The following is a 20,346-nucleotide window of genomic DNA, read 5'->3' as shown; positions in this document are numbered from 1 at the left end:
ATTATCTAAAATTAGCCGCTGCAGTTTAACCAACATAAGGATCAGCTGAGTTAAAGCGCTTAGAATATTGGGCGGAAAAATTTCGGGCTGGTTACTTAGTCATGCGCTTCTCGTAAGCTCCAATGCATGCTCCAATGATTGTTATCATTTAACATGTCAATGCTTAATTAATCATTGCTATATCTATGCTCGTATTGTTTGTTTTGCAGATGAGGTGATAATGAATACGCACCCTGCAGAAGGGGAAGGTAAAGGCAGCTTGGAAAAAACGCCGAATGTTGATACGAGTGACCTGAAGTCTGTGAAAAAAAGCTTTTTTGAAAATTCCTTATGGGATCTTGATCATAAATTATCCCGGAATGATTACTTGCAACATGAAAAGGAGTTCATTTGTGGGTGGGGTGCAGCCTTTATCAACATTACAGTCACTTACCCCATTTATAAACTTATTTTTAGACAGGTAAGTACTACTTTCAAGGAAAAACAAAAAAAAAGTTTTTGGTTAAACCAATTGTTTACATTAATTTTATCCCTTCCTTATCAGTATAGAAACAGGGTTATATAACCATTCTGCTCGTGTGTGGAATTGAGCGGAATTCACATAGTTCAGGTCATTTTTACCCTCAAAATATAAACTCTCTAATTAATTGATATGGTTGACTACCGGTATATCAGGGAGAAAACGTTTAAATGTGTTATTGGATTCTGCGATATTGTCGTTTTATCAAGACCTGCAGAGAATTCACGAGATGAAATAGGTTCGGTCTTTAAACAGAACACAAGGTGAAATTAAATGAATATGAAAAGAAAGTACTATGTTTTTAGTCGAGGTAACATTTTAAGAAGCCTGCAGTATTTGAAGATCTGGTGATGACCCCCTCCTTTTGTGTTTACATGTTTGTCCTAATATCCTTTTCTGTTGCTCCCTTTTCCGATGCTGACCTGCCATTTTATTTATCCTGTTATATGTTCCTATCTCTCTATATATGTGACTTGTTTTGACACTTGTTCCTTTCCGTTACTTATATGGATTTATTGGGCTCCTGTTCTCCATTTTTATTTGTCTTGTGTTCGTAGTCATTTACTGCTTGTATTCCTCTATCATTTTTCTCTTCCCATTTCCTGTGTTCATCTGGCTTTCTTCTTAATCTCCATACATTTTCCACATCAAAACTCAAGATCTGTGAGGCTGGCTCTGCAATGAGTGTTGAAGCCTGGCCTTCTGATGAAGCAAACAAACGAATTTCTGTTTCTTCCTTTTGCAATGATGACCTATCTTGTTTATTTTATTCTTTGTCTTTGTGTATATAGTTTATTAGTCACCTGTTCATTCCTTCCATTATTTACTCTATGACGAGAATTACAGTAGAATTAAATAGCTTTGCGGTTCAGACAGATGTGCGTAAGCATGTGTGAAGCAGAGCTGGCTGAAATTTGTGGACAGAAGGGCAAGGTGGAGTAAGAAGTTGATTGATTGCTTTCAGGGATAGTTCTAGTTGCCCATTCACATGCACTCAGGTTGTTGCTACTAAATGTCAGGATCACAAAGTTAGTTTAACAGAACTGTAAGAGAGAAGTTTACATTACAAACCATTGCCTTGAAGGTTCGGTTCCCACTATACTGTGAGTTTCAAAGAATATTCTAGTACCCTTGAGAATAATGATAATATATTTTATTTTTCTGCATTGTGTAAATGTGACTCGCATCTTTCACAGACGGGATCTTGTAAGTTAGGCACTCGCCCTTCTTCTTCTTCTTCAGCTCCTGTTTCTCTCCTGGACCAGGCAAGTTGGCCGTGCAGTTAGGAGTGCGCAGGCGTGAGCTTGCATCCGGAAGAGTTTGAACCCCACTGTTGGCAGCCCTGAAGATGGTTTTCTGTGGTTTCCCATTTTCACACTAGGCAAAAGCCGGGGCTGTACATTAATTAAGGCCACGGCCGCTTCCTTTCCACTCGTAGTCCTTCCCTATTCCATCGTCGCCACAAGACCTGTCTGTGTCGGTGCGACGGAAAGCAGATTGTAAAAGAAAATTGTCTCCTCGATCAGGTTATGAATCAGGGACCTCTGTCGTTGCCTGTCTCTCCATCAGGGGTGGCTGGTGGTACCTGAAGCTGGGTGTTTCACCAAAATTTTCAGTGTTTATATGTGAAGCTTACAAAAATAACAAGAATATTATCGTTAAGTGATGAACTACATTCCTTTTAAAACTGACCAGCAATTAAAACACAGGAAATAAGAGGCTAATTATACAGTATAACTACAGTTATTCTTAACCTACTTGAATTGACAGTTTGGCCTCCTGTTTATCATTAATGCAAAATGTTGGTAAGGTTGTGGATGGTCCGGTATGGTGTACCGTACCCTTGTAGCATGGAAAGCAAATTACTGATGTGAGAGGAGAGAAAGCAGGAATGAAGTCATACTATTTATTTGTGCAATCTAAAGTGGTCATTTGTAATTGTTCTCAATAGGAGGCTTGTTGGTCTCGTGCAACACCCAAGGACGGATACTGGCGAGTGTGCTACCTGATGCTATACAGGCTTAGAATCATCCCTGCTGAAACTGCATTGTGCAGCGCTGTTCGCTTGGGAGTTCCTATAGAAAGGCAAACGTCCTGAGTTTGATTCGAAGCTGGCAGCGTTTATTGGTCCATTACGAAGCACTTGTGCATTGAACGACTAAAGATGGTTAATGTTAACTTATTTTAAAATGTATGTTAGGTTTATTAAACTAAACAATTAGAAGAAAAGACAACAGGTGCTGTGTAAAGTTATTGATTGTTGTGCAACACTGCAACAGTACCATGATACCATGCACTGCCCGTACTCTCCACCACTCTTTTCCTACTTCCTGTATCTTTCTATGTTTCCTCCTCTTTTCTCTGTACTTCCTTCTGCTGTATCCATCTGCCTCTTTCAAGGTCTTGTGGTCTCTTTCCTGTTGGTTTGTCTGTGAATATATCATGTGTCCATACCATTTCAGCTTGTTTGTTTTTGTCCTGTACTCATCATCATAATCAATTTCTAAAGACAATGCCTTGTCTAAGCTACCATTGTTCTCTGTCCTCAGCTCCTTGTTTCATTTTGTTAGGAACCATAATGAAGATGAAGGAATTTTTACCTTGGTTGTCCTCGGCCTTTCTTCCCCGTGATTTTCCCTTCCTGCAGATTGGTTAGAAAGGTATTGCAAGATATGCAAGGGAGCAAGATATTGCAAGATATGTCCAGTGACTTTAGCCATTCTCTGTATCATTTTCCTTGAATTTCTAGCAGAATGCTTTTGTTTGTTCTCTTTTGAATCCATTTAATCTGTAGCATTCATTTCCCACACCTCAAACGTTTTCAGTCTCAATCTCTGATTGTCCTGATTCACATCCTGTACTGTAGTTTTGAAACTTCAATCCTCTCTGCAACTGAGGTTAAGAAGCCGCATTCCAACAAAAGTTTACAAATTTGGAAAATCTGATGTAAAGGAGTTACTTGATGGATTTTTAATTCATAAGCAAACAGCAAGGATTGTCTTGTATCAAAGAAGGATTCATTTAAAACATCAACTGCATGAAATAATGCTGTTTCACTAGAAGCAATGATTCTGGTTGCTTTAAGATGTACCGAGCTCGATAGCTGCAGTCGCTTAAGTGCGGCCAGTATCCAGTAATCGGGTGATAGTGGGTTCGAGCCCCACTGTCGGCAGCCCTGAAGATGGTTTTCCGTGGTTTCCCATTTTCACACCAGGAAAATGCTGGGGCTGTACCTTAATTAAGGCCACGGCCGCTTCCTTCCATTTCGTAGGCCTTTCCTACCCCATCGTCGCCGTAAGACATATCTGTGTCGGTGCGACGTACAGCAACTTGTAAAAATACCAGTTAAAAAAAAGCAAATTGTGAAAAAGTCAATGATTTGATGGAACATCAGTTCATGCAATGTCTCTTCCATATACCATTCATCTTTTCTTTTCATCCTAGTTCTGATGTGAGCTCTCTTGTATCTTATTTCTGCTCCTGTTAGAGGATTTAATACTGGATTTAATATAGAGTATACTTTAGAATAGAAAAGTTTTTATTACGTCCTCTTGTTCAATATATGTATCCATCTTTTGATGGAGTGATATTTGATCAAACATGTTAACATTTAATAAATAAGTCACAAGTTTTGTTTTCATTTTTATCTCTTGTCTTTTAGCTCAAGCGTTTCACATACATTCATTCGCCTTCTCTCCATTACAGATTGGACTTTACGTGATATTGACGGTTTCCACTATTTCGACTCACACAATGCTGTACCCGGCCTTTGTCGCTCTGATACTACATCCATTAGCTTCTGTTGCCCTTTAGACTGCATGAACATGTGTCTCATTGAAGATAGTCTGTTCTTACATTTTAATTTGTTATTTTGTCATAGTTTTAGAGTGGCATACAAAACGTTTAGACTGAGAGGTTTCCCACCTTGTATTGTTTTAGATTTATCATGTCCCACTTGAATTTTATATATTCTTACTTATTGGTTTTAATGATACTCTTTCAACATCAATTCATGTAGCTTTACTTTTTTTTTTCACTGGAAATGGCTCAAAATGAGGCGAAACATGTTTCATTAAAAATGACTCCATCAAAAGATGGGTACATGTATTGAACAGGAGGTCGTAATATTCTATTGTAAAGTGAAAACCGCCAATACAGAATGATACTAATATCTTGTAATAGAGAATACTTTTGCAAGGGATAACCATTACCAGGCAATAGAATACCTTCAGTGATTTCTCCAGCTTCAACTTGTGCTCTAATCTGGAAGTTATGGAAAATACTGTTGCCATGCACAGAATCAGGCCAATATGCAATAACATTACTGATAAGCATTTTTGAATCATCGGCTTCTCTGGTAATTTAGATTGGTATGTTCTCCCTCCTATGCAGTATCCCTCCACCCTGTCATCGGCATTTTCTTCCTTTGCATTCGTTTTCCCCTTTTTCGTATACTTGTTTTATTTGCTTAATTGTACATTGGTTAACCTCAGCATGTACATTAAATTTACTGCAAATTTTCTGCCAAGCCTCACTTTTGGCTTTCAGCACAGATTCATTGGTTTGCTTATTTTCTGCAATAGATGTAGGTCTAAAAAGCTTTTCTCAAAAGAAGAGAAATTAGAACCACACATTCTTTTACTCTTTGCTTTTTTTTCTCTTTTCCCTATTTTATTGTTGTATTCAGAAAGATCAAGTTGACTTCACGCTGATTTACAACTGAATTAAAAAAAAAAAAGCATATGCGAGCATGCTAAAGAAACAGCATGGTTCTGCCACTGTCTTCTAGATTCGCACTGATTGTGACTGCAGTTTATGATTCACATATTCGCTATGTTCCATTTTGATGTCGTTGTCGTTGGCTTTAACTCGTTTCCGAGTAATTAACTTCTCCAATAAATTCACTTCTGTCGGTGGATGCACTTTCGATGGTTGAACAAACCAATTCTAGCATGGAATAAGCATCACAGAGATTGCACAGAATTGTTGGAGGAGGGTGTGGTTGTGCTGCACGGAGGTGTCCTGCTTACCTCCTGGCCTCTTCACATATGCGTTGTTCCACTTCAAACAGATTGACAGCAACAGGGATGGTCCGGCGCCAAATTGTACTGTCTTGAGCAAGCGTGTCCCAGGTTTGTGGATTGAGACCTGTCATCTTTATAGTGTGCTTCCGCTGGTCCTTGTAGCTCCTCGCAGGGACTCCATGAGGTCTGGTTCACCATAAAAGATTTGGCGTTGAAATCTGCTATCACTCATCCGATGGATATGGTCAATCCATCTAAGCTGATGACCAATGATGGATGATTCTATGCTCTTGGCATGCGCTTTCTCAAGAACAGCAATGTTGGTGACATGATCTTCCCTTTTGATCCTAAGGATGGATCAAAGTTTTTGTTGGTGGAAACGCTCAAGCTTTTTCAAGTCACATCGGTAAAGGGTCTAAGTTTCACAACTACACAGCAATGTTGTGATGACTACAGTATGGTACACCATGAGTTTTGCCTTCACAGTCAGGTCTTTATTCATGAACACCCGGTGTGATGGTTGTCCAAATGCTGCATGCGTAGCACCAATTCTCTTCTCCACATCTTGCTCACAGTTACAGCGCATAGATAGGACACTACCCAAATACAAAAAGTGGTCTACCTGCTCCAGTGGAGTATCTGAGATGGAGATGTTGAAATGTGGAAGGGTTGTGCGTGGACCTTGGTCTTTTGAACGTTAATGGTGGGACCAAAACAATCACATGCACTCTTGTAGCAGTTAACTGACTGTTGCAATTCCTCTGGTGTTGTGTTGGTGATGCAGCATCATCTGCATACAGCATTTTGGTTACCTTTGTAATCTGGGTGAGCCTCCGGGAGCGAAGTCTTGCTAGGTTGAAAAGCCCTCCATAGAAATGATAGCTAATAACCTCCACACCTGGATTGTTCGTAGAAGATTCATGCAGCATGGCAGCCAAATATAATGCAAATAGCGTTGGAGCAAGCACACACCCCTGTTTCAGTCCATGAGTAATAGGAAATTCATCCTGAACCAGATCAACAAAACATGTTTTTTATTTATGATGTCTAATACACAAAATTCCCTTAAAAAAGGAGAAGTTAAAAATTCACCTTAGTCAGTACAACTGTGTTGAATAAAGTACTGTATTGTATTGACTAAGATGGATTTCTAATTTCTCCTTTTTTTAACCCTTGTCAAGCAGATTATGTTTTTGCTTCTGAGCGTAATACATTTTTGTAATTTTATTTTTATTGCTAACACACACGAATACTCCAAATATATAAGTACTTAAGCATGAATAAGTCATTCAGACCTAATTTCATCAGAATAGATTGCAGGTATCCATTTATTCTGAAATAAATAAATAAATACTTAACTGCCTGTTTTGTGCAAAAGTGGGAGCAGTTGTGATTAATGTCACAAAACATTATATTATTTATATTACATCCAGAAAACGTCTTTGCCTAGTATAATTATTGAAATTGAGAAATTCATTAATTGACATGCACAGTACAGTATATATTTTATAGTTTATTATTTTCTTGTCGTATTGATAAAGTTCACAATTGTAAAATGGGAATAATTTCACCTAAACAATACTGTTTAGTAAAAGTACAATTTATTTATGCTTAAAAATAGAGTATGCTATTTGCAATACCGGTTTATATCTGTATCGATCATCCTCAGCTGCATTATTATTATTATTATTATTATTATTATTATTATTATTGTATGGCATTTAAAAGCATAATGTGTAAAAATATACAATGAACATATAAATTGAAATATAGAAGTAATTAAACTAGAATGTCCATCTTCGACAACCAGTCCACTGCACTTGGTGTCAATGCATGCAGAGCCCATAAACCGTCCTTAAATGCTGACAGTGGACAGCTCTCAACAACATGAAGCAATGTCTGCTTCTCAGAACCACACTCACATGCAGCACTTTCACAATATCATGAGATAGAACGTGTATAAATCATTGGACATTACTTAGTTTAGGAATGTGATTATAAAGCATGATGAACAATATTAAAGACGAGTTAAAATCAATAAGATTTGAATTATGTCCATAGGGCCCTTATAGCACCCATTACACCTGTTTAGTTCTGTAGGACAAACTGGTCGAAGTTTTATCACCTGCTATTCAGAGCATTACTGTCAAGTATAGCAGGTTTTCTAGCTTTGGACAACATATTGAAGATTCTGGACATAAATTTTCCAACATTGAAAGAGACATGGCTATCATAAAAATAACCCCCAAAAGCACTTTACTCAATATTACTGAGGATTTCTATATGTGGACCAATACTTTAATCCAACTCACAACATAAATGAACTAACAAATAAAACAAATGTCCTTTATGACACAATCACTCCATTACTTAAAGCCATTACCTAAGGAATAAACAACAGCAAAAACAGTCAATAAGATTCGCCTCCGCCCACCCGAATCACCACCCCTATCCCCTCCCTCACTCTCCCCCTTCACTACTCACAGTGCTAACCCTCGCCGAACGAGGAACAGTACACAATGTGCTACAAACAGGACAACAGCATCTAGCCTTCTCAACTGAGTGAGTAAACAAACACACACAGCTCCTACTTCATATTACACAAAACAGACGTTCTCTCATACGAAATCTTTTCTCTTTTCCATTTAGACTCTACAACTACTATCCGATAGATGATTCCACCTATTTCAAATGTACAATAAACAAGAAAATTTTTTCTAAAAGAACACGAAATCAATCTCCACAAGCATATTTGAAGATTAGTCAACGCCAGCTTAACTCATGTTGACTTTAAGGCAGCCCTACCAACACAAAAAGCAGCATACCTCAGCACCATATTTGATGAGCCTACACCTCACCGGAATAAGTATCACACAAGATACGAAGTGTTCAACTAGCAACACACCAGAACTTTTTAGTTCATCTTAACTACAAAGAAGAACAGAACTACAAGGTTCCCTTACGTAAAGGAAGAAGTAAACATGGTGGGACCGGCTGCGAGTCTCCCTTCAACATCTTAAAACTTTTAAAAATCAACCTCAACTTCGGTTATTATTTAGGAGTTTCCCCCGATAATTGTATTTTGAAATTTTATATTTTAAGTCTATCTTCAAGATATTAAAAGTACATACTTCTCCAGCTTTGAAAAAAAGAAGAAGAAGATCCCTTGCATCAGATTTTATCTCAAACTTGAACATTGACTTGTTGAGGTTTTAACCCAACATGAAGGAACATTTTATTATTATCATCATCATAAGTGTTTTTATTTCTTTATGCCAATTTTTGTATTTTTTAGCTGAAGATGTTCCATATTAGGAATGAAAGATGTACGTTTTAATATTGTAATTAGATCTTAAGTTGGATTATGTTATATATATATATATACATAGACTAGCAATAAATAACAAATAAGTATTGGAAGGTGGGATTCTTCATTCAACCTAACCTTGGTTGAGAAAGCTGGATTAAAAACACCATTTGTCGGGCTGAGTGGCTCAGAGGGTTAAGGCGCTGGCCTTCTAACCCCAGCTTGGCAGGTTCGATCCTGGCTCAGTCCGGTGGTATTTGAAGGTGTTCAAATACGACAGCCTCGTGTCGGTAGATTTACTGGCACGTAAAAGAACTCCTGCGGGACTAAATTCCGGCACCTCGTCGTCTCCGAAGACCGTAAAAGTAGTTAGTGGGACGTAAGGCTAGGGCCACACTTCCACGATATACAACACTATTTTGGGCGGGACCAGCCACACACAGTACAATTTCCCCGCTGCGGGTCACGAGACAAGGCGTGTCTTCAAGGTCGCCCGCTCAAGAATGGGCTGAGGTCCATTTTGTTTGTGTGTTTTCCCTTTCAGTGCCTGGCCACACTTACAGAATGAAGACGCTGTGGTATCGTGTTCTTGTTTGAATATTGCGCGTGCTCCATCTGCATTCGTTTTGTACTTTCTCTTTGCAAAATGGAATTAGACAGTGAATTTTGGAGGTATAAAAGAACCCGTGCCTTTACAATACAAAGAACCAAGACTTAAAAAACAGAGATATGAAGAGAGATGCATGGTTATCAGTAACAGGTGCTGTGTTGAGGGAGACATTGTGTTTATTTTGCTGATAGCATTTTTCAACAAACGGACATTTCAAATGAGTTCACGGACATCCTGTATTACTTTAAATTTCACTCGGTTGTCTTTTAGTTTATTGTATAGGAACACAAATGTCCACTTGATGACCTGTCACTTATTATAGGATGGATCCAATATTTTCTTTGACGACGACGATGATGACAAACAACCAACGCAGCACATAACGCAACAGTGGTGTTACTATTTAATGGAATTCCATATGTAGAGCAATGGTGATGTTTACTACTTTTCAATATACAACACACTAATAAAATCACTCTGTGAAGACGTGCAGGTGTGGCCACGCACCCTGTCATCCAGCTGCGTAAAAAACGCGCAGAAATCTAGCATGACAAAATGTAAGTGTGGCCACCCACCTCGCATTTTGTCCAGCTGCGTGAAAAACACAGTAATGTAGCTTGAAATCACGCAAGCGTAAGTAGGATCAATGCTGTTTGGTTAGAGGAAGATAGAAAGGTGCCATAAACATCCCAAACTGGCAGGAGCTGGACGATGGAAATGATGTGAAGTATTTTGTGATACTGTAAGTACATTAAGTATTGAAAAGGAACAAGCAGGTGTCAGATCTAGTCATATAGAGATAGGAACATGAAAATAACTCATTATACTAGGAACATGATGACAGATCAATGTGAGAAGAGGGAGAAAAGGAAAGAAGGGACAAGAACAAACAAGAGGGCAGCCATCAACACTCATCGAGGGGCCATCTTGACCAATCTTCAGTTTCTATGCGAGATGTGTAGGTTAGAAAGAAGGCTCGATAAATACAGAAAAATGGAAGAGAAAGGAACGATACAGATGGTAAAAGGAACACAGGGCAGACAAAAAAAGGAGAAAAGGAACCCAAGAGGTCAAGTTATTTATTTTATTTAGTATATGATGTTTACATGATGACCTTAAGAATTACAAAATAACAATAACTTAAATACTAGTAGACTATAAGTATAACTGATGAACCAAAGTAATAGAAAGTAACTAATTATGAAGAAAAATGAGGAAATTGTTACAACAGATGCTGCACCTAGAAGAAGGAAAAAAAAATCATAACACTTACTAGATTTAAGAAAAAGTAGATCCGGTACCCAAGCGTCTTGGACAGAAGAAAGGAGGAGATTGCAGAGTGAAAGGATGAAGGCATACTGGATGAGGATTAAAGCCCAGAAACAGATGAAGCTCAATTCAAATTAACATGGACCATAATCGGCCAAAACGAAAGAAGATGAACTATATTATGGCTAATATATACACAGCAACAGAAGATATGAATAACTTCCCATTACTGTCAACATTTACATCACTTCGGACTGTACTATAGAAGGAGAACTAGATTCTGTATCCATTGCACTGCTTCAGGCGTTGCTGAATGGAGGTCTTCCATGCTTCCAGGGAAAACACGAAGTAGACAGTCTAGCACAATGTGTTTTATTATTTGCTCAACTTCACTACAGTCACAGAAAGGGGAAGTTGACCATCCCCAACTGTATAGTTCTTCCCACTCCACGGTTTAAACTACACCAGGTACGGTGGGACAGATTGAATCTTGCAGGTTTTAAGGAGGGATTATTAATTTTTGTGATGGCACGAGGTCAATATAAGCAATGAAAATGAACAAACAAATCAATTTATATAGGAACACATCGTACGATAAACAGGATGACAGGTCAGCACTGGAAGAGGGAGCAATAGAGCAATACAACCCCACTTTCTCGAAGCTGGGAAGAGTGCGGCCAGTATTCGGGAGATAGTGGCCTCGAACCTCACTGCCGGCAGCCCTGAAGATGCTTTTCCGTGGTTTCCCATTTTCACACCAGGCAAATGCTGGCATTGTATCTTAATTAAGGCCATGGCCGCTTCCTTCCCACTCCTAGCCCTTTCCTGTCCCATCGTCGCCGTAAGACCTATCTGTGTCAGTGCGAGGTGAAGCAACTTGTAAAAAAAAAAAAAGCTGGGAAGCAGAAACAAACTTGTCGGGGACTGAAAAGAAATGGATGTTGATGTTGGGATTGATGAGGACAGAGACTACCTATTTAAAGATGGCAGTGTATGAAAATGTGGAGATTGTTGTCCTTACGTGTTTTCGTCTTTGTCTTCTTTTGTAGTGCCCCCTCTTCCGAAGCTGACCTGTCACGTTTATCCAAATATGTGTTGCTTTCCATGTCCCTATCCCTCTATAAAGCCTAGAAAAGCAGCTGGGATTGATAAGATTTCTGGGGATATACTAAAGTTAAAGGGTTGGGATACAGTGCCATATCTGAAATATTTTTTTGATTACTGTTGCATGAAGAAGCTATACCAAATGAATGGAGAGTTGCAATTGTAGCCCCCAGTGTAAAAAGGAAAGGGTAATAGACATAAGGCAGATAATTATAGGCCAGTCAGCTTGGAAAATCTCCTATAAATTTGAAAAGACTGTTTAGGAAAATATGACTTGTGCCTTAACATCACTAAAACTGAGTATGTCCAGTGTGGCTTGCAGACTGCTGTTCCTACTCACATTGACAGGCAAGACTTAGTTAAAGCCAACCACGTTGGGTCACTCATCACCTCAGACGGAACGACATTACCAGACACCCAAGTACGAGTAAATGCTACATGGCTGAAGTGGCATCAGGTCACTGGTTTGCTATGTGACAAGAAAATTCCCACCCGCCTGAAAGGAAAAATCTACAAATCCATACTCCGACCTATTTCACTCTATGTGTCGGAATGCTGGCCTGCAACTAAGAAGCACGAGCAGGTTCTCCATGGTGTGGAGATGAAGATGTTACGTTGGTCACTCTGTATTAAAAGATTGGACCATGTCAGAAATGAAGATGTCCAAAGGCAATTGTGAGTGACACCTGTAACAGAGTAGATGCGAGAAGCATGACTTAGATGGTACGGTCATGTCGTCCGAAGCCCTGCAGACTCAGTGATACTCACAGCTCTCCAATTTGATACTGAAGGTTCTCGATCATGAGGTCGTCCCAAGAAGAGATGGTTCAACTACATCAAGGAACCCCCCTGTGGGTGGGGGCGGTAGAATAACACCCACGGTATCCCCTGCCTGTCGTAAGAGGCGACTAAAAGGGGCCCCAGGGGCCTCTAAACTATGCAGCGTGGGTTGGCGACCACGGGGCCCTCAGCTGAGTCCTGGCATTGCTTCCACTTACTTGTGCCAGGCTCCTCACTTTTATCTATCCTATCCGACCTCCCTTGGTCAACTCTTGTTCTTTTCCGACCCCGGCGCTATTAGGTTTGCGAGGGCTAGGGAGTCTTTCATTTTCACGCCCTTCGTGGCCCTTGTCTTCCTTTGGCCGATAACTTCATTTTTCGAAGTGTCGGACCCCTTCTTTTTTTCTCTCTGATTAGTGTTATATAGAGGATGGTTGCCTAGTTGTACTTCCTCTTAAAACAATAATCACCACCACCACCACCTACATCAAGGAAGCCATGCGTCTTGTAGGCATCACTGAAGCTGATGCCCATTACTGCAGGAAGTGAAGGAAGGCATGTTTAAAAGTGGACCCTGTACCTTTGCGGGACTAAACGCTAGGAAAGAAGAAGAAGCAGCGGCTTGCGTGTGTTGAATGTAAGCTTTGGGAAAGCATTCTTTTTTATTATGTTATGACACTTTTGCGGAATTACTAATTGACAGTTCAGATTTAGGAAAAGTTATTCCTGTGAGGTTCAACTTGTAGGATTTCAGCAAGATATATTTTAGATTCAGAAGGTCAAATTAACTACATTGCAATTAACCTATCCAAGGCCTCTGACAGTGCACATCATGGAAGATTATTGACAAAAATGAGGGCTATTTGAATAGACAAAGAAATGACTGAATGAGTGGCTAAATTTCTCTAAAACAGTACTTGGAGAATTAGGGTAGATGAAGCATTATCTGAGCCTGTAGTGATTAAGAGGAAGGTCCCGCAAGGCATTCTTATTGTACCTTTATGTTTTCTTATATCCGTAGCCCAGAGCCAAACAAACGTAAGCATCAAACAATTAACAGGAGAGCAGATGAATAACATTTTGCTGACATTTGGACTGCAATATTTGGACTTTTATAAAACTTTTGATTGACATGCTTTATGATGTCATTGTTTTTTATTATTATAACTCTTTTTTAATGTCAAAATATTGAGAAAAGGGACTTTCAATTGTTTGTCTCTCAGGGAATTTTGTTTTATGTTCTATTTTGCTTCGAGTCATATGAACGTATCTCCATGGAATGATATCGAAACACACAGCTTTTTATTAAATTAATAAACTTGTGAAACATTTAAAAATAACTAAATAAGTAAATGTAATTAACAATAATAGCAAGACAAAATTATAAAAAGCGTACAATTATACAGATATACATCTGGACGGTTTATTGTTCCAGGTAAATACGAAATAGAAACATTCCCATAGCTAAGGGAAGCACTGAAAAGTTATCAGACTCACTGTTATTCACACAATATTATTGATATCAAGATAATCCTACTTATCGTCTGTCTATATTGTAGAGAATCAGGATAATCTGGCTCATTATCCCCATGAGGAAGCTGCCTGAGGTATGGTCTGTACTCTGCTACCTATGGCATCATCATCATCATGAGATCTTTATACTTAGGAATAGTTATCAAATTACAATATTAAATTGTATCACACTTTGATGTACAGTAGCACCTACTGCTTAAAATTTGTCAGTTAAAAGAATAGGCAAAACTGTTTCTTTCAATCTGTTATATAGTATATTTGTAAAACAAATCTATTTCATAAAGGAGAAGTTCAAGGGGTTGTAGTAAGGATGGACAGGAGGGGGCATATAAGTCTCTGGTAAGACCCCCAGTACAGTATGATTCCAGTGTATGGGACCCTCACCAGGATTACTTGATTCAATAACTGGAAAAAATCCGAGGAAAAGCAACTCGATTTGTACTGAGTGATTTCCAACAAAGGAGTAGCATTACAAAAATGTTGCAAGTTTGGGCTGGGAAGACTTGGGGGAAAGGAGACGAGCTGCTTGACTAAGTGGTATGTTGAATCAATAACAGTAAATTTCCACCTTTTTGATACTTATATTTGCTTTAAGCAAATCATACTCTAATTGGGATCTTACAAGAGACTTATATACCCTTATAACCATGTGCAGAGATCTGTACCCTTTATTTACAATACCGTTTATGTGATTACCCCAGTGAAGATCTTTCCTTGTATTAACACCTAGGTACTTACAGTGATCTCCATAAGGAACTTTCACCCCATCCATGCAGTAATTAAAACTGAGAGGACTTTCCTTATAGTGATACTAACAACCTGAGGTGGAGTTACTACTTTCTGACTTTAGGAAACTTTGCTATTAAAATTCTTTGGATTTACTACTCATGGCATCTAATAGATCACTGTTAGATGTAAGAGAATCAATAACAAACAAGAAAACAAACAAAAAAAGTTGGAGTTACGCTTCTGTGCCTCTGGACTACAGATATATATATGATTTGGGTAAAGAAATGGAATTACAGATAAGGCTATTTGCGGATATTATACTGTATGGAGTAATAAATAATTTACAAAATTGTAGCTGCCTCTGTGGATCAGTGGAAGAATGTCGACCTCCCGATCCCAAGATAGGAGGTTCAAACCCGGCAGAGGTTGTTTGATTTTTGAAGGGCGGAAAAAGTCCATGTCACACAATGTGCGCATTTAGAAGATCTCTGGTGACACATTTGGTGTTTACCTGACAAAATTAATTAAAACACATGGTTATGAGGGTTATTTTGGGGTTGTAGTAAGGATGTAAAGGAGAGGGCACATAAGAGTCTGGTAAGACCCCCACCGGAGCATGGTTGCAGTGTATGAGACCCTCACCAGGATTACTTGATTCAAGAACTAGGAAAAAAAAGCCAGTCCCGTGGTGTAGGGGTAGCATGTCTGCCTCTTACCCGGAGGCCCCGGGTTTGATTCCTGGCCAGGTCAGGGATTTTTACCTGGACCTGAGGGCTGGTTCAAGGTCTACTCAGCCTACATGATTAGTATTGAGGAGCTATCTGACGGTGAGATAGCGGGCCCGGTCTAGAAAGCCAAGAATAACGTCCGAGAGGAATCGTCGTGCTGACCACACGACACCTCATAATCTGCAGGCCTTCGGGCTGAGCAGCGGTCGCTTGGTAGGCCAAGGTCCTTCAAGGGCTGTAGTGCCATGGGGTTTGGTTTGGTTTGGTAAGAACTAGAAAAAAAATCCAAAGAAAAGCGGCTTGATTTTTTCTGGTTGGGTGATTTTCGACAAAAGAGTAGCGTTACAAAAATATTACAAAGATTGGGGTGGGAAGACTTAGGAGAACAGCAGAAAATACCCACAACAACTTAAAAAAAGGCAAAAAAAAGTCATTAAACTATAAAATAATCTACAGAAGCTAAAATAGGCAGGAAAAAAGGCAAAATATTAACTAGTCTTACCGTTCCCAAACGTATGGAAACATGTTCGTTTCTGTGTGACACTTCGATACATCCACTCAAATAAAAAGGCCACTTTGTTTAACTGCCAGGCTCTAATTATTATTATTATTATTAATTACAGGATTGTAAGCTACTGCAAAAAGATCTTAACAAAGTTGTGAGATGGACAGCAGGCAAGTATGATGGTTAAGGGGATGAAAATCAGGTTGCAAGTTTCACAAAGAGAAATCCTATGAGTTTTAATTACCATTGATGTGATGACTTTAACTCACAGGAATCACAGCAAGCACTTAGGTTGTTAATATAAGGAATGGAGCAATCACATAAAATGGATGCTTTAAAAATCCTGGGTACAAAAGAATACCAATGAGTAAGTTCTCAATTTGTTAAATAAGAAAAATGAGCTAACATTCATCAAGGAACGAAAGCTCAGGTGCATCATGAGAAGTGAAAGATACAAACTTCTTCACCGAGAGGAAAATTGAAGGAAAACGATCTGTGGGGAGACGGAAAAATTCCTCACTTTAGGACCTGCACCGTTGGTATGGACGAACTTCCATCGAAATATTTAGAGCCTCTGTTTCAAGAGTTATCATAATCAATTGGATCTCCAACCTTCGTAGGGTGAGGGTGTCCTAAGAAGGAGAACATAGGGACAGGATGTCCTAAGAAGAAGAAGAAAATAGAGATTACAGATCTCTTCATATGTGTATTGAGGGTATTTAGGGGTTGTAGTAAGGACGTAAAGGAGAGGGCGTATAAGTCACTGGTACGACCCCAATTAGAGTATTGTTCTAGTGCAGGGCCTATTAGGGTGCATGCGCCTGGTTCATGCACTGTGCACAGCGCAAAAGACGACTTTGCTTGGTTGACCAGAGTGCAGACCCCCACTTCTCGATTTAGAGCAATAGCGCTGTCTCTCTCTTTCCCCACGCCTGCCTCGCTCGCTCCCCCTGTCTCCCTCTTCCTCACTTGCTCCGTAGTGCTCCAAATCCGAGCCGAGCTTAGCCGAGGAGCCCAGAGACGAAGTGTTGGTCCGAGCCGAGTGGGACCAATGCACGGTGCACAGGAACTCTGCGCCGCAGTTTGCACGCATGAGATTTTGGGTATTTGAGAGGCCCTGTTCTAGGATTACTTGGTACAAGAACTGGAAAAGATCCAAAGAAAGGCAGCTCGATTTGTTCTGGGCGATTTCTGACAAAAGAGTAACGTTACAAAAATGTTGCAAACTTTGGGCCAGGAAGACTTGGAAGTAAGACTAAGCGGTATGTTTCGAGCTGGAAATTCTAAGTTCCCATGGAGGGAATTAGATATTTTTCCACCAATAGAGCATATCAAAAATCTGATAAAAAATTAGATTTATGGCTTTTCAGGCAAGGCGCTGGTTGATAGAGCAAACGCCTGAAAAGCCATCTAAGCCATACATCTAATCATACATCTAATTTTTGATCTGTATTTTCGAGCTGCCAGTGATGAAATGGCTTTGAATGATTTTTGTAGATGAATAAGCTGGAGTGGGGATTTTAAGAGTTGGAAAGATCATAAAATGAAGATAAAGTTGGAGTTCAGAAGGACAAATGGGGCAAATATTTGTTTATAGGAAGGGGAATTAGGGGTTGGGATAATTTATTATTTCTAACTTTTTAAAAGTCATTTAACGACAGACTAGGTAAAGGATTATTGGGGAATTTGCCTCCTGTCCAACAACCCTAAATGCAGTTCAGTGGTGATTGATTGATATTCTGACTAGAGAAAAACAATTTTAGACTTGGTTAAATTTAGAAATATTTTTTTGCCTTTCACTTTATTGATTGTTGATTTCTTTTGGAATTTATATGACTGTAATACACAGTTCAAATAAATTAGGGGAACATGTTTTTGAACGTATGCCATGCTCTACAAAACAATACCTTACACCCAGGTATACTACCAACTAAACCTTTATTGTTTACCGTGGAATTATACAAAGGAACATCAATGGATTCACATTCATTTTAAGAACACAAACGTAATTGTTGAAATAGGGCAAAAACAAAGTGATAACAGTCCTCCAGGGTGGATGTTTATCACAGTTGATGAGCTTCAGTATGGTGTATGTCCTCCATGAGCATTTATCATAGCTTGGCACGTATGTGGCATGCTCCGTATAAGTCAGTGGAGGTCACGTTGCGGTATCACGTCCCATTCTTAAATGAGAGCCTGTTTGCGGTCTTGGAGAGTCTGGGGAACAGGACGCCCACAAACCCTTCTGTCAAGCCTATCCCACACATGCTCGATGGGATTAAGGTCGGGACTCGCTGCTGGCCCATTCCATCTCTTGAATGTCCAGTTCTCACAAGACAGCTCTGGTGATATGCGCTACATGAGCCCTGGCATTGTCTTGCATGAGTACGAATTCAGGGCCAACATCATATGCAGCAACCAACACATGCTGTAGCAGTATCTCCTCGATGTACCCAGCACCGCTAAGATTACCACAGATGATGACAAGATCCGTACAGCCATCAATACTGATGCCACCCCACATCATCACAGAACCTTGTCCGAATCGGTTGCCTTCCTGGACAACATTTGGCATGAACTGCTAACCACGGTGTCTCCATACACGTTGACATCCATCACGCTGTGTCAAGGGAAATTTGGACTCGCCTGTGAACAACACAGGTCTCCATTGGCGAAGTTGCCAGTTGACGTGGGTACGGGCAAACAGAAGGCGGGCTGCACGATGTTGCTGTGTTAAACGGGGCACTCGAACAGGACTTCTGGGTCGTGAGGACACTTTTTTTAACCTGTTCCTTACTGCCTGGTCAGACTCCTTGACTCCAGTGACCCTCCTGAGGTCTTGTTGCAGTTCTCTGGCAGTTGCTAAATGACGCCGCAATGCACAGATCGTCAGATATCGGTCATCCTGTAGGGTTGTCATGCATCCACGACCTTGTCCAACACTCCTTGTGAACTGGCCTGTCTCATTGTAGCGATTCCACAAGCGTTGAGAGACATTGAGATTCACGGCAACATGACGAAAAGTCCGTCCTTCCTGGTTCAAAGTGATGGCTCTTGCGACTTGAACCTTGTTAAGATGTCTCGTGGGATGTGCTGATTTACGTACAACGTGCTCAAATGACCGCAGTAGTCTGTGTACCTCACAATACACGGGCGCACTGCTATTCACTTTGTTTTGAGGGATCACCTGACAGTTTAATGCATGGCTACAGATGGAGTATAGCTTCGATTTGACATACCCTGAGTAGCTAAGGTCTCAAGGTATGCTCTACGACCATTGGAACCACATCTACCAAATTAATGTTCACATACCAGACATTATAAAACATGTTCCGCTAATTTTTTTGAACTGTGTATATCTGCCAGTACATTTTATTGTGTGGTATTTTTCATGATCACACAGGTTTCTTGATGAAAAATTGGATGAATTGTCTATGTTAAGGAATATACTTTATAGTATTTCTCTTTTATTTCAGATGCTGCATGGAGTTGGAGTTACTAGTGCATTCCAGCAACTCTCTAATGAAGGACTATTTTACCTTTATCGGGGTATTCTTCCCCCGCTTTGTCAGAAAACTGGATCATTGTCAATCATGTTTGGAGTTTATGAACAATGTAAGACACCATTGGTGGAGCAAGGTATGGCTCCGGTATTGGCAAAGACTATAGCAGGTTTGGTTTCAGGGTCTGCTGAAGCGATTCTGATGCCATTTGAACGAATACAGACACTCTTACAAGATGCTAACTACCATAATCATTTCAGGAACAGTAGTCATATAGTCAAGGTTATTGGACTGAACTATGGAATTAAAGAGTATTATCGAGGATTGACTCCTATTCTTCTTAGAAATGGACCTTCAAACGTGATGTTCTTTCTCATGAAAGATGAAGTTAAATTGAAAATGCCTGAGAATGAGTCATGGTATGGGGAAGCATCCCACAATTTTTTGAGCGGGGCATTTATAGGTTCTTTTATTAGTACCGTTTTTTATCCATTGAATGTTATAAAAGTGCACATGCAAAGTAAACTTGGTGGACCTTTTGAAGGTTTGTGGACAGTTGTGTATCAAATTTGTTCGGAACGTGGACTACGGAATATGTATCGCGGAGTGCATTTAAATTATACTAGAGCTTTTATAAGTTGGGGTGTTATCAACGTATCCTATGAATATTTGAGAAAACTATTAGCTTAATATTGCTCTATGTGTACACATTTTTCTTCCTTTAAACATGTGCA

At 39.7% G+C, this 20,346-nt stretch overlaps 1 protein-coding gene across 2 annotated transcripts; it reads left to right on the top strand.

The window, feature by feature from the left end:
• The first annotated feature begins 19 nt into the window (after positions 1 to 19).
• Positions 20 to 20,302, top strand: LOC136885423 (mitochondrial nicotinamide adenine dinucleotide transporter SLC25A51). 2 transcript variants are annotated; one of them, XM_067157951.2, is made up of 3 exons: positions 20 to 112; positions 210 to 460; positions 19,586 to 20,302. In XM_067157951.2, exons 2-3 carry the CDS (start codon positions 221 to 223, stop codon positions 20,300 to 20,302), a joined length of 957 nt encoding a protein of 318 aa, XP_067014052.2. In that variant the 5' UTR covers positions 20 to 112; positions 210 to 220. The 2 variants fall into 2 exon arrangements, 1 of the variants encoding a protein (XP_067014052.2); XR_010861529.2 differs by lacking the exons at positions 20 to 112; positions 19,586 to 20,302 and adding an exon at positions 2,472 to 2,744 and having other exon boundaries at positions 325 to 460.
• The last annotated feature ends 44 nt before the right edge of the window (positions 20,303 to 20,346 follow it).

Source organism: Anabrus simplex, chromosome 14 (genome assembly GCF_040414725.1).
Source record: "Anabrus simplex isolate iqAnaSimp1 chromosome 14, ASM4041472v1, whole genome shotgun sequence".
Classification (NCBI taxonomy): domain Eukaryota; kingdom Metazoa; phylum Arthropoda; class Insecta; order Orthoptera; family Tettigoniidae; genus Anabrus; species Anabrus simplex.
The sequence above is the reverse complement of the archived record's forward strand: the minus strand, read 5'-3'. Positions and strand labels throughout refer to the sequence as shown.